This window comes from Gopherus evgoodei, chromosome 1 (genome assembly GCF_007399415.2).
Source record: "Gopherus evgoodei ecotype Sinaloan lineage chromosome 1, rGopEvg1_v1.p, whole genome shotgun sequence".
Classification (NCBI taxonomy): Eukaryota; Metazoa; Chordata; order Testudines; family Testudinidae; genus Gopherus; species Gopherus evgoodei.
The window spans coordinates 225,806,575-225,819,344 of record NC_044322.1 but is presented as its reverse complement, the minus strand read 5'-3'; the positions used below and the strand labels follow the sequence as shown (position 1 = coordinate 225,819,344).

Genomic DNA, 12,770 nt, shown 5'->3' with positions numbered 1-12,770 from the left:
TTACAGTCAAAAGAGATATAAAGTACTTTTGTTCTGTTAACTCCTACTATCTGTTTATGACAAGCACTGAGTGGGTTAACCGTGAATAGTAACTCTCTTCAACTCTTTCAAGGCCAAAGCCGCTGGGCCCTGCCCTTAGCAACCCAGGTCCTCTAGAAATGTTGAGTGCTGGCATAGTCCACCTTTGTGACATCATAAACAGAGTTCTGCTGAAAATTACCTCTTTTCTACTTCTGAACATTTTACCTTTTTTTTTTTCAAAATTATTTTGTGCGTATGGGTGAGTTTGAACCATTGAACACAATAACCTCCCACTCCATAATTACAGCACAAGTCCCACATCTGAACCAAACCCTCCAATCAGATCTCTTTCTCAGCTGCCTCTAGCCAGGGATGGGCTCTCTTCTCTCTCTTTCTGGCTTCACATCCTGGATGGGGTTTCTTGCCTCAAAAACTTGTTGCAGCAGTTTCACAAATTCTATATACTTTAGTGGAACACGGAATATCATTCCAATTCTTCCTATTTGCCTTTGTCTCTATATGCATGACAGCACAGTTCTCCATGTTGCCATTACTAGGTTCATTTTGTCTCCAGAATCTGTAAGAAACATGTGTGAGATACATATTGGTATGAGTTTCAAGTGTTGAACAACTTCTAACAGGTGCGGATGAAAGAAGGGGGCAAATTAAACCCTTTAGTTAACCCGAAAGATTCTCCTACCAGGCTGTACACTGTTTCCTTGAAAGGGATTTATAGAATCTGCTCATGTTCCCCCAACAAATTTGCTCTTTACTAGACAAGAAGCACTTGTAGCTACAGTATGGCCAAAGCTCCTTTGTCCTTCCTGCAACCCTCACCCCTTTGCACGTCCATTACACTGTATGTTAACCTGCGGGACTAAGGAGGAGACAGTAACTGGTCTCCATCACAGGAGATACTCACGCTGCAGTCTCATTATATGGAGTCTGATCCACCCAGTGCCACTGGCCTTCCTCTGCCTGATCTGTCAGACCGATATAGTAACTCTCATCTGAGATGAATGTAAGAGTTTTCTTTGTCCAATTGAAAATGAAATCCTGAATAAAAATTACAAATTAATTGCCCACATTCAGTCATTGAGCTGACAGTAGTGGGCAGGAGTCCCTGGAGCACACGTGTGTGCACTCGAGAGAGAGAAGATGATGGCTGGGAAATCCCAAGATTGAATGAATAGGGAGACTGAATTCCCAGCTCACCTTCAATAGACCCCAAATTCCAGAGGCAGAGGGGATTTTCTAAAGGTCTGAATGCTCGGCTCCCCAAAGAGTCTAATCCTCAGAGAGTTACCTGCTCATTTCCTCTGTTGATCACCACCAAGTGGGAGCCCATCCCTGTGCAGTTTGTCTCACTGTCACCCCAGTTCATGATGTCTCTAGAGAAGTAGTAGCAGCTGGACTGGAAGTGCTTCCAGCCCATGGGACAGCATGTCCAGACTTGCCCTGTGAGGGAAGAGAAAGTCAAGGAGAAGAACTCGTAATAATGAGTTTATTCCATTGGGCTTTGACTTCTCCAGTTCTGAGACTTTGTCCAGACTAGGCTAGCTGATGTGCTGTTAGAACATGTTAGCTCAGACAGTCAATAAACCCAGTGTAGATTAACATGTGTTAGCTGACATCTAGAAAAAGCAAAATGACTCAGTTAATGTTCAACCTCTTTCCCTGGGGAGACTTGTCAATGGTCTAATAGGCCCTCAGAGATAGGGAATGTTTCCTCATCCCCATCCTGAAATGAGCTTCTTTGGCTTCCCTTTATCCCTTCCTCCTGTGAACACACTCAGCTAGCCCCTCCCTCTCGTTGTTCACACCCTGCCTGGACTTGTAGAAAGTTGCTATTTCTCCTCTTAGCCCTCACTCAGTCAATCTGTACAGACTTCATTTTGTTCCCATCCTCTCCCCCGTACATCAGTCCCTCCGTCCCCCTGTTAATCCAGAGCTGGGTTAATCTCTCCCTCCCTCTCTCTCTTTCAGTGTCACTGACCTTTCACCTCAGCTCTCCCCAGGACACAACGCCACTCTGCAGAACTCTGGGGCAGGGCCTTGTGCTCTTCACAGCCTCCATTTCCCTTGAGTAGAGTGACTGGAAAACAAGAGAGGAAAAAAGGAGAATGGATCCAACTATACCCTCTTTCTCCCCCGCTTGGGTGCAACCCTATTTCTTCATCTTCTGGCCATGGACAGTCCCAATGTGGCTGACCCTTTATAAGCGTCCATTATTGTCACAAGTGCCAACAACCACCTCTCCTGGGACAATAGGGCAGCTCAGTTATCTTCATATCTCTTCTGGTGGTAGGCACCAGTTATATTGATTGACTAGAATAAGACAACCCATCTTGGTCAGTATGGCAAGAAGAGTGTCTGACCCCAAAGGGGAAAGATGAGGATGAATGTGGCTAGGCAACAGGTTATTAATACTGGTACCCCTCATCCAAACAATAGCAGATATCAGAAAATCAGTGGAGCCTGGGTATTTTCTTGCTGTAACTTATTTATTGACACGACTCCTGAAACTGGTGTGGTCAGAAACAGCATTCGAGCAAATGCCTCTTTCAGAACTCTGAGCCCACACACCAATGCCTATTTGCCGGGAAGCAACTCTGCCCCTAGAGTTAAAGAGATTAGAGCACAGCGAAATCTCTTGCTTTTCCCCACAGCTCCCTGTGAAAGAACTGCCAAGGCTGGTGATATAACCGGGGTGTGTGGAGCTTCTTGGGAGTTGGACAAGGTGATGTTGGAGAGTGGGTCAAGAGAGAGACATCTGGGAATGGTGACAGGGCTGTAAAAGGAACCATGAGTTGGAGGGTGTGTGGGGGAGATTGAAGGTCTGGCTAGACTTGCCTGGAGAGCTGGGCTAACTCAGGAAGGATTGAACCTGAGGAGGGAACCTGAAGAGGCTGAAGGGAGCTCAGTTTGGTGTGTCTCAGAAGCTCCCTTCATAGGTAGATTGTGGTGGGCTCTGGAGGAGAGAGATTCCTCCACAAGCCCTCCCAGTAACCCAACAACAGAGATTGGTGCTGAGCAGTGACACCAGACACGGACAGGTCACAGCATAATCTGCCTGTATATCTGTAAATAATTAAGAAGCTCAAGACAGACTTACACAGACAAGGTAAGATGAGTGGTTTCTGTGCATAAAACTTTTTCTTTAATGCTTTCAATTCCATGTTAGATTATATTTGTTTTTGTTCTTGATAAATAAGATACTTTTTTTGCTAACTTTATGACTAAGCCTGATATGGGTTACTAATTTACTTAGACACCTGATTTCCACTTCTTGAAGTGATGCTAGTTGAAAGGAGTGTATGGAAGGTGAAGCAGCTTAAGAAATGCATTGAGTGATCTAATGGAGAAGCAGCAGTCTGCAGGTTACAGCAGAAATGTCTTATGGTTAGTTATAGCCCAAATGTTATGGTAGTTTGGAGTTATTTGAGCTGTCTCAGTGAGCAGAAAGACACATTCCATTTAAAACAAAAGTTGAAGCTTAAAAATAGAATAGTTGATCTCTCCATAGGTATGTGACCGTATCCTCTGATGTGCTGCGCACCCCCAATTCCTGTTGAAGTCAGTGAGCTGATGGTGCACAGCACCTTGCAGGACTAGTAATGAGGATGATGTCCTCAATGAGGACAAGTGCCCTAGACATGTTTAAAGCTATTTGGATTATAAGTAAAAAAAATTATAAGAAATTAGAAATTACTTCTAGGAACTGGTGCCCCAGATGCAATAGGTTCTGTATCTCATTCCCCCTGAGCCATCCAGTCTGCCTGAACTGGAGCCAAATTGGAACCAGTGTCCTGGAGCTGAAAGGCTGTGTATTCCTCCTCCAATCCGTTTGGTTCACCTGGACCCCAGTAGTTGGAGCTGGATTAGAACTGATGCTCTAGAAGGGAAGGGAAAGGCTCACAACCCCATTCCCTGATCCCTCAACTCATCCAGTCTACATGACATAGAGTTGGATTAGAACTGGTGCCCAGGTACAGTGCTAGATATTTTCCACTGATCCTTCTGAGCATCTCACACCCTATCATTGCAAGTTAACATCCCTCATCCTCTGGACATTTACCACCCACCTCCTCCCACTGCTAAATCCTTCCCTCATATCGCAGACATACTTTTCTCAAGTGACCGTATTGCTTGCTGCCCATTTCTAATCTTGTTCATCCACTCACCCTTCCCCCTTTGCCAGCCAAACAAGGACTGCTCCCAACAATATATTCATCAGGGCTTTCTCCAGGCCCAAATGTTTGGGCTCCCACTCTGTCTTCAAGAAGACTCTTCCACAGTCTAACAAACACCTCTGCTGGGAATTGTTTCCTGATTATCCAGCAGGATATTTCCCTCTTTGCTTAATTTTATCCCCTTTATTCCCAGATCTCCTCTCTCAGGCATCCTCCTCAAACAATTCCTCTCCCTCTTGGATAATCAGCCATTATATACTTACCAATGAGGGCAATGAGGAGAGAGACACACAGCAACAGCAACAGTGCTGAGACCAACCGCAGGAATTGCCAGGTGGGTTTCTGGGGTGCACTCTGTGGCGTGCTCTTCTCTGGAGGTGCTAAAGGCAAAGACCCCCCTAGTCCCCAAAACAGTCAGTTCTGCTGACGGTAGCCCTGCCTGCTAGGTGTGAGCAGCTGAATGAAAAACTTCATGCAGAGACCAAATATCAACCCTTAGTCAAGAGTTTAAATGTTCTTAGTGACAGGACCAAATTAGAACTCTGGGTGAAGACCCCTTTGATGAAGCTCAAATTCCAAGCCAAACTCCCCAACTCCAGCCCCTATAGTGAGCAAATATGCCAATCACAGGTATTCGGGACTGAAATTAAGTTTTTGAGGGGCATGGTGGATATAAAACTGGCTAGATCATTGGGCTCAATGGGTAGTGATCAACGGCTCAATGTCTAGTTGGCAGCCAGTATCAAGCAGAGTACCCCAGGGGTCTGTTCTGGGGCCGGTTTTGTTCAACATCCTCATTAATGATCTGGATGATGGGATGGATTGCACCCTGAGCAAGTTCATGGATGGCACTAAGATGGGGGGAGAGTTAGATACACTGGAGAGTAGGGATAGGGTCCAGAGTGACCTAGACAAATTGGAGGATTGGGCTACAAGAAATCTGCTGAGGTTCAACAAGGATAAGTGCAGAGTCCTGCACTTAGGACAGAAGAATCCCATGCATTGCTACAGGATGGGGACCCACTAGTTAAGCGGCAGTTCTGCAGAAAAAAGACCTGGGAATTATAGTGGACCAGAAGTGGTATATGAGTCAATGGTGTGCCCTTGTTGCCAAGAAGGCTAACAGTATTTTGGGCTGTATAAGTAGGAGCATTGCCAGCAGATCCTGGGAAGTGATTATTCTCCTCTATTTGGCACTGGTGAGTATTGCATCCAGTTTTGGGCCCTCCACTACAGAAAGGATGTGGAGAAATTGGATAGAGTCCAGCGGAGGGCACCAAAAATGATTAGGGGCTGGGGCACTTGACTTATGAGTAGAGGCTGGGGGAACTGGGTTTATTTAGTCTGCAGAAGAGAAGATTAGGGGAGGATTTGATAGCAGCCTTCAACTACCTGAAGTGGGGTTCCAAAGAGGATGTAGCTCAGCTGTTTTCAGTGGTGGCAGATGACAGAACAAGGAGCAATGGTCTCAAGTTGCAGTGTGGAAGGTCTAGGTTGGATATTAGGAAAAGCTATTTCTCTAGGAGGGTGGTGAAGCACTGAATGGGTTACCTAGGGAGGCGGTGGAATCTCCATCCTTAGAGGTCTTTAAGGCCCGGCTTGACGAAGCCCTGGCTGGGATGATTTAGTTGGGGTTGGCCCTGCTTGGAGCAGGGTTTTGAACTAGATGACCTCCTGAGGTTTCCTTCAACCCTAATCTATGATTCTATGGAGTTACGTGTTTGAGGGAGCTCTTCATGTCTCACCAGAGTATGCCCACAGCTGCCAAACTTCATGTAGCACTTTAAGGTCTAAGTAAAGAGCGCTGTTTAAGAGCTAGTTATTATTATGATCTCGTATGAAGTGAAGCTAAGTGAAGCTTAGCTCTAAGTGAAGCTTTTTCTAGGGCATTCCCAGAGCATTCCACACTCCCCAGAGAATGTTTTATTGTTCTAACTTCTATTTCCTTCACGTGTGTTTGGACCCAGTGGTTGGGGTGGGATAGGTGGTGCACCAGCAGGTGAAATGAGGAGAGTGGGGATGACTGTGAGGAAGAAGTGCAATGGAGACACCTGAGGGGCTAGTCATGCTAGTGTAGTCAGCTGCCCCTTGCACCACTACTCACTCCAGAGCAGAATTTATGGACACTAAGCAGCCCAGCATCATTAGACAGTCTGGGAGCTTGAGAATCATAGAGAACCACAGGATGGTCTATCTGTGTCCAGCTGCCTCACAAAAGAATCCTTTCTAGATACAATACAGCTGAACCCCATCTCTTCCCTACCGCGAGGGACACCACGGGTACCAGGGATGTGACAGAGGAGGGAGGGGAATGGGTCATGCACAGAGGGAAGGAGAGGGAAACATTCACTGAGGGACTGGCTGCTCCAGGTCCCAGTAAAGAGCACTGCAGGAACACAGGAGCATGGAGAATAAGGGAGGGGACTAGGGACAGCAACACTTATTGCAGGAGAAGAGTAAAGTAGCTGGAGTGCTAATACCTGGTGAAGATCCCTTGAGAGGATGTAATAGTTTAAGTTTAGGTCTAGAGAGATTCATTTTTTTCCTCCCTTGTTCAGTTTGTAATTCTCAAGTCACCCAGTAGCAGCAGCAGACAGGGTAACAGTCAGAAGCAAGGCTTTTGATAGTGCACTCTGCTGGGAAAGTGTATATATCATTTCTAAAATACACAATGAGTACACCGATAGTTACTGAGGTTGGTTGAAAATTGTCCATTGAAACGTTTGTTTTTTAAATGGAATATTGGGTTTTTGACAAAACAAAATGTTCACGGGTAGTGTCTGCTTTCATTTTTTGAGGAAAACAAAACAAAACATTTTCTCCTCAGTTCCCACTAGCTGTTACACTGTGCTCGTTTACTGGGGGTGTGTGGTTGTATCTATGCATGATCTTTTCAGGGGAGATCAGGAGGCCTCATCCTCTGGGAGATTTTTAAATCCCTGACTCAACTCCCTTCTGCCCCATTCCAAAGGTAAAAAGGGACTGTTCCGATGCATTTTTATGAACCCTTTGGATAAGTCACCTTTAGCAGGATCTACCTACCTTCATATCTATCACAGTATCTGAGTGGCTGGCTCGGCAGTAGCCAAAAAGGAAGCAAAACTTTTCCATCAGAGACAGGGAAAACACCCCAATCTTCCCATCCCTCTGGCGCTGACATTTTAATATGCAGCTCCTGAGAACCCCCTCCAGCACATTGTCCAATTTAGGAGTTTCCAAGCTTCTCAAGGATGCACCATGGATAGCTAGGCAGCATGAAACTCACCCCCATCAGTCTTTGACAGTTCCCTGGAGCAGTTGGCATTGCAGTGGAGCTGCTGGGTTGTTATTTGCTGGACTCCTTCTCCCCATCTTCCAGTGGCTCTGCCAGTTGTCTGTCTAGTACCAGCCCTGCTCATGGGAGGCCCTCCCTATACCACTCTCCACACACCGGGACACTCTGCAGAGAATCCTGGGAATGTGGCTAGAACACAGGCAGCCTATGTTCAGCTTTGTTCTCACTGACCATGGGGTCAACATGACCAAAGTAATTATCCATGAGCACTATAGCAGCAGTCAGCACTTTAGTCACACCCCTTATCTTCTAATCACTCACCCGAGTCATCTAGAGAGGCTCCGACTCTGTGAGAGACAACAATGCAACAGCATGGAGCATTGGTGGATATTTCTATTGCTCTCTGAAAGTAATGTACTAGCTATGGCCAGTCCAGGGTCCCTTAGGCAACTCCCACATAACTGGCAGCAGTCTTTGAGCATGCCCTGGAACCTCCCAATGTTCATCTGCAAGAGCAGACTCATCAAATGCCTTTTGAACAGGACATGGGGGAATATTAACAGGAGGACGAGTGAGGGCAGGAGGAATATCTGAGTACAGTATATCCAAGCCTCAGTAACAGCACAGTGTTACTGAGTCAGTCACCCCAACTGTGCCTGCGCGTTTGGCTTCTGTGATTCATTTCCTGAAGAAGGCAGGGAAGGATCCCAAGCAGGTCTCTGTCAAGGCAGCTGAGATTGGCAAATCTGAGGGCAGATCTGAAAAGTCAGCTTGTGAATGTCCTTGACAGCACTGAATACATCTGTATAATCCTGCCACATCGTGGGGTTGTGAATATGGTCTTGCAGCTTGGGATGGAGACCCACAGGGCAGAGCAATTTCTGTATCCAAATAAATATGGACCAGCCTGCATGTCTTCCCTATATTTTACCCCCCTTCTATTCCTGCTAATCCTCACAACCTTGTCATCTCACAGCTCCCTATATGTCCTTCTTCCACACTCAGCATTGTGCTTTCTCCCATGCAGCCCCTGACTTATGGATTGTTTTCAGTCCACATCAGGTTCCTCTGTCTTCCTCTAGAAACCCCTCCTAACTTTTCCTCCTTTATGATCGTGCTACATGTTGCTGCTTCTGAAGTATTCTTCCTTACATTGCTGTTTGTTTTGTCTTCATCTGTACAGTGTTCAGAGCAGTGACCAGGCCAGTTAGGCTGTAGGCCATTGGGGCAGGGAACATCTCTTATGCTTGTAAAGTGCCTAGTAAATTTACATCATTATATACAACATTTGTTAATAGCAATAACAATTTTCAATCTTTTTGATCATTAAATGTTAGTTACTTTTCAGCAGAGTTAGGCATGAGGCACAAAACTGGATCCAGTTTCAGATCTCAGATACTTAAAGTCTCCAGGGATTTGGTCAGGCCCATCTCTTCTACTCAGCCTTTGTTTCCTTCTCTAGAGCTGGGCAAAAATTTTTGGATGACAGTTTATTCACAAAAAAAATGCAGTTTCAGTCTAACAAAAATTATTGATTATCTTAATATATATATATATATATATATATATATATATATATATATATATATATATATATATATATATATATATATATATATATAGTCAGGGAGCTAGATTCAGAAGGGGACTTAGGTACCATTCACAGAACAGCCAGAAGAGGAAGTGCCCCCTTATAACCTTTGGATCAGTGGTTAGGGCACTCACCCTGGGACATGGAAGACCCATATCTGACATGCTGTTTGAGAACAGGGAGTTGAAACCAGCCCCTCCCTCTCCTAACCATCCGGCTAGTCAGGGATGGGTGTCTCACTTACCCCTGTTGAAACTGTTCCAGTTTATATAAAGAACTAACTAGTACTTATGACAGGGACTTAAGGCTTCCCCTTGCCAGGGAAGTGCCCTCACAATGGGGCTATCGTATATTCTAGAGATAGAGTTCTTTCAGTCTCTCCTGCAGAAACTTTTCCTCTTTGTGAAAAATACAATCATTAGACCAGACTGAGAAAATGACTCTACAGCTTAGTGGTTAGGGTAATCATGAGGGGATATAACCAAGGTTCAAATGCCTGTTGTAGAACGGGAAATTGAATCTGGGTTTCCCATCTGTCAGGTGAGTGCCCTAACTAGGCTGAAGGAGGGGGCACCACCAACTCCACCTGTTTTATCCCCGTAGCCCTTTAAAAAATGCCCAGAAACAAAACATTTAGCTCAACCTGATAGGGACTTCTGTCGACTTTTACAATTTGCTGAAAATTTCAAAAAAGTTTGGATTCAGTTTGACCCAAACTGATTTTTTTTTCAGATCTGCCAGTGAATCAAAAAACCCCTGAGTTATTCACCTAATTCAATTCTGCACTCAATCCAGGCAGATTACTTGCCCCTTCAGTAAGTGCTGGCTTTCATGAGGGTACAGAGGACAGGCAGCCATCATGAAATCTCTGCTCTGGGTTCTCCTCCCTGCCTACCCCTGAGATACTGCAGGTCCTGTCCATACTCTGGAAAAGGCCTGACAACAGTATGTTTAGTTGCTGTTGCTGCCCCTCTTCTAGGCAACGTATTGTTCCCTGGGCCCCTGAATCTTTTAGCTACCAACATCTTGGTGGGTACAGACGTCAATACCATATGTCCTCCTTGTGGGGTCTCCTAATTGTATTGCTGGTATGACCCCATCCATTATCCTTCACATTATAACCTTGCTCTGAGCTGTTCCAGCCACACACACCCCGGCTGTGTCCTTAGAGATCCCCCTCTCTGTATCTCAGCCCTTTGTGTCTATGTGGATATTCAGGCGGAGTTCTGAAATGCCCTAACCTCTAATGCCCTCAGTGCATCTCCTCTGGAGATTTCCTTCCCTATATCTCTTTCATAGAATCATAGAATATCAGGGTTGGAAGGGACCTTAGGAGGTCATCTAGTCCAATCCCCTGCTCAAAGCAGGACTAATTCCCAACTAAATCATCCCAGCCAGGGCTTTGTCAAGCCTGATCTTAAAAACCTCTAAGGAAGGAGATTCCACCATCTCCTTACGTACCCCATTCCAGTGCTTCACCACTCTCCTAGTGAAAAAGTTTTTCCTAATATCCAACCTAAAAAAAGGGCCAGATCTATAACTTTTTTCTTGATCCCCTATACCCTAGAAATTTCCCTTGTCACTGCCCAGGTATTGGCAAAAATCTCATCTATACCACCATTATCTAAGGATCAGATGGCAGCCAGTGGCCTACAGGAGAAAGGCTCTAACAAGCAACTTCCTGATTCCCCTGAGCCAGACTCTGCCCCTAGCCTAGGGCTAGATGGGAAACAGTGCTGCAAAAGTGAAAGTCTCCATAGCCCATTCCCCTAAATAGTCTGTAGTTTACCTTTGGTCTCTGCAGGTGTTGGTGGCGGCGCATTCTTGAACTTTACTTCAGCGTAAGTAACCTCTGATGCCATTTGGAGATTGTTGCCGACCCCTCTTCTTTATATATTTATATTGTTATTGTATTTAGAATTGATCTTTTAATTCCCTAGAGCCACAGGCCAGTCATGGAGTCCTTTCTATCTGGAGTGTCTGCCACCCCTTCTCCCACTTGTCAGAAGAGGAGAGACAGGAAGAGGAAAGCCCTTAAGATGAGCTGGGAGGTGCTGGAGATGGAGATATATCCCAGACAACTCTTGGACAACTTCACTCAGAAAATCAGCCTGGGCTTTTCTCCTCATGGGTTTATATTAAACGAAAAACAGGAACCTAGTGGCTAAGAGAGAAGTTGCATCCCCCACTGCTAATAAACATACACAGTCAGTCATTTCCCAGCCAGTAGGGTTTCATTTTCTGTCTTTATGCAGTGGTGGTGTTCTGCAGCTAGGTGCTCAGATACCGCAGAATATTTTCTGAGGGGAAAACGCAGGATACACACCTTAACACACTCAAAACCATCGTCACCAAACAAGGACGCTCCACTAGAGAAGTGGACAGTCTTGCCAACCTCAAATGTTCAAAAATCATGAGTTAGGCTTTAAAATTATGAGTTAATGTAAAAATAATAGATGTGATGTTCTTTTTATTTGCCTTCTGCTTTTTGAGCCTTTAGGGTACACTGTGTGTGTGTGTGTGTGTGTGTGTGTGTGTGTGTGTGTGTGTGTGTGTGTGTGTGTGTGTGATATTTTGAAGCTTTCTCCATAGCCATGAGGGCTAGAAAAATTACTTTTTGTTTAAGAATGAAGGCTAAAATTATCACATAGCCACTTGACTGCAGGAGCTGGGTGTGACAGGTTCGGTCACAGAAATTCCCTCGAGACTGGCACTAGATGTGCTGGGATGCCATTGAAAACAACCTCCCCGCCAGAGAATTCTTCCCTCCACTTGTGTCTTGCTGAGTAAGACATTCCAGTCAACTACAGCACAGACCAAGAGGTTGGGCCACACACCCCACAGTTCACTGAAACTGAGATCCATTCAGCTCAGGGGCTGGTTGGGCCACACACACCCCACAGTTCACTGAAACTGAGATCCACTCAGCTCAGGGGCTTCTTAGTTAACAGAGACTTTCCCAGCACCCAGTATTCAGTCTTTCAGAGAGCCTAAGCCCCAGATAAATCCATTTTTCTCTGAATAAAGCTTATACAGGGTAAACTCATAAATTGTCCGCCCTCTATAACACTGATAGAGAGATATGCACAGCTGTTTGCTCCCCCAGGTATTAATTACTTACTCTGGATTAATTAATAAGCAAAAGTGATTTTATTAAGTATCAAAAGTAGGATTTAAGTGATTCCAAGTAATAATAGACAGAACAAAATAAGTTACCAAGTAAAATAAAACAAAAGTCATCCTTATCAGTCTTTGACAGACAGTCCACTGGAGCAGTTACCCACAGAGTGATGCTGCTGGTTAGATATTTGCTGTGTCCTTCTTCCCATCTTCCTGTGGCTCTGCCAGTTGTATACCTACTGCCAGTCCTGCTCATAGGGGCCCCTCCCCACACCAATCTACACACTCCAGGACATTCTGCAGGGAATCCTGGGAATGTGGCTAGAAGATGGGCAGCTGATGGCCATTTTGTTGTCACTGACCATGGGGTCATCATGACCAAAGTAATTATTGATGAGCACTAGAGCAGCATCCAGCCCCTTATCTTCTAATCACTCATCTAAGTCATCTAGAGAGGCCTGACTCTGAGAGACAACACTGCAACAGCATAGGTGGATATTTCTACTGCTCTCTGAAAGCAATGTACTAGCTATGGTCAGTCCAGGGTCCCTTAGGCACCCCCACAGTACTG

The 12,770-nt window shown here is 45.3% G+C and overlaps 1 protein-coding gene across 2 annotated transcripts; it reads right to left on the bottom strand.

The window, feature by feature from the left end:
* On the bottom strand, window positions 1–11,181 carry LOC115637176 (C-type lectin domain family 4 member A-like). Of its 2 annotated transcripts, XM_030538162.1 has the most exons (6): window positions 10,869–11,181; window positions 4,478–4,612; window positions 2,018–2,116; window positions 1,328–1,479; window positions 944–1,077; window positions 1–598 (listed from the first exon to the last, which is right to left on the bottom strand). In XM_030538162.1, exons 1-6 carry the CDS (start codon window positions 10,939–10,941, stop codon window positions 448–450), a joined length of 744 nt encoding a protein of 247 aa, XP_030394022.1. In that variant the 5' UTR covers window positions 10,942–11,181; the 3' UTR covers window positions 1–447. The 2 variants fall into 2 exon arrangements, with proteins under 2 accessions (XP_030394022.1, XP_030394032.1); XM_030538172.1 differs by lacking the exon at window positions 4,478–4,612.
* Between the last annotated feature and the right edge of the window lie 1,589 nt (window positions 11,182–12,770).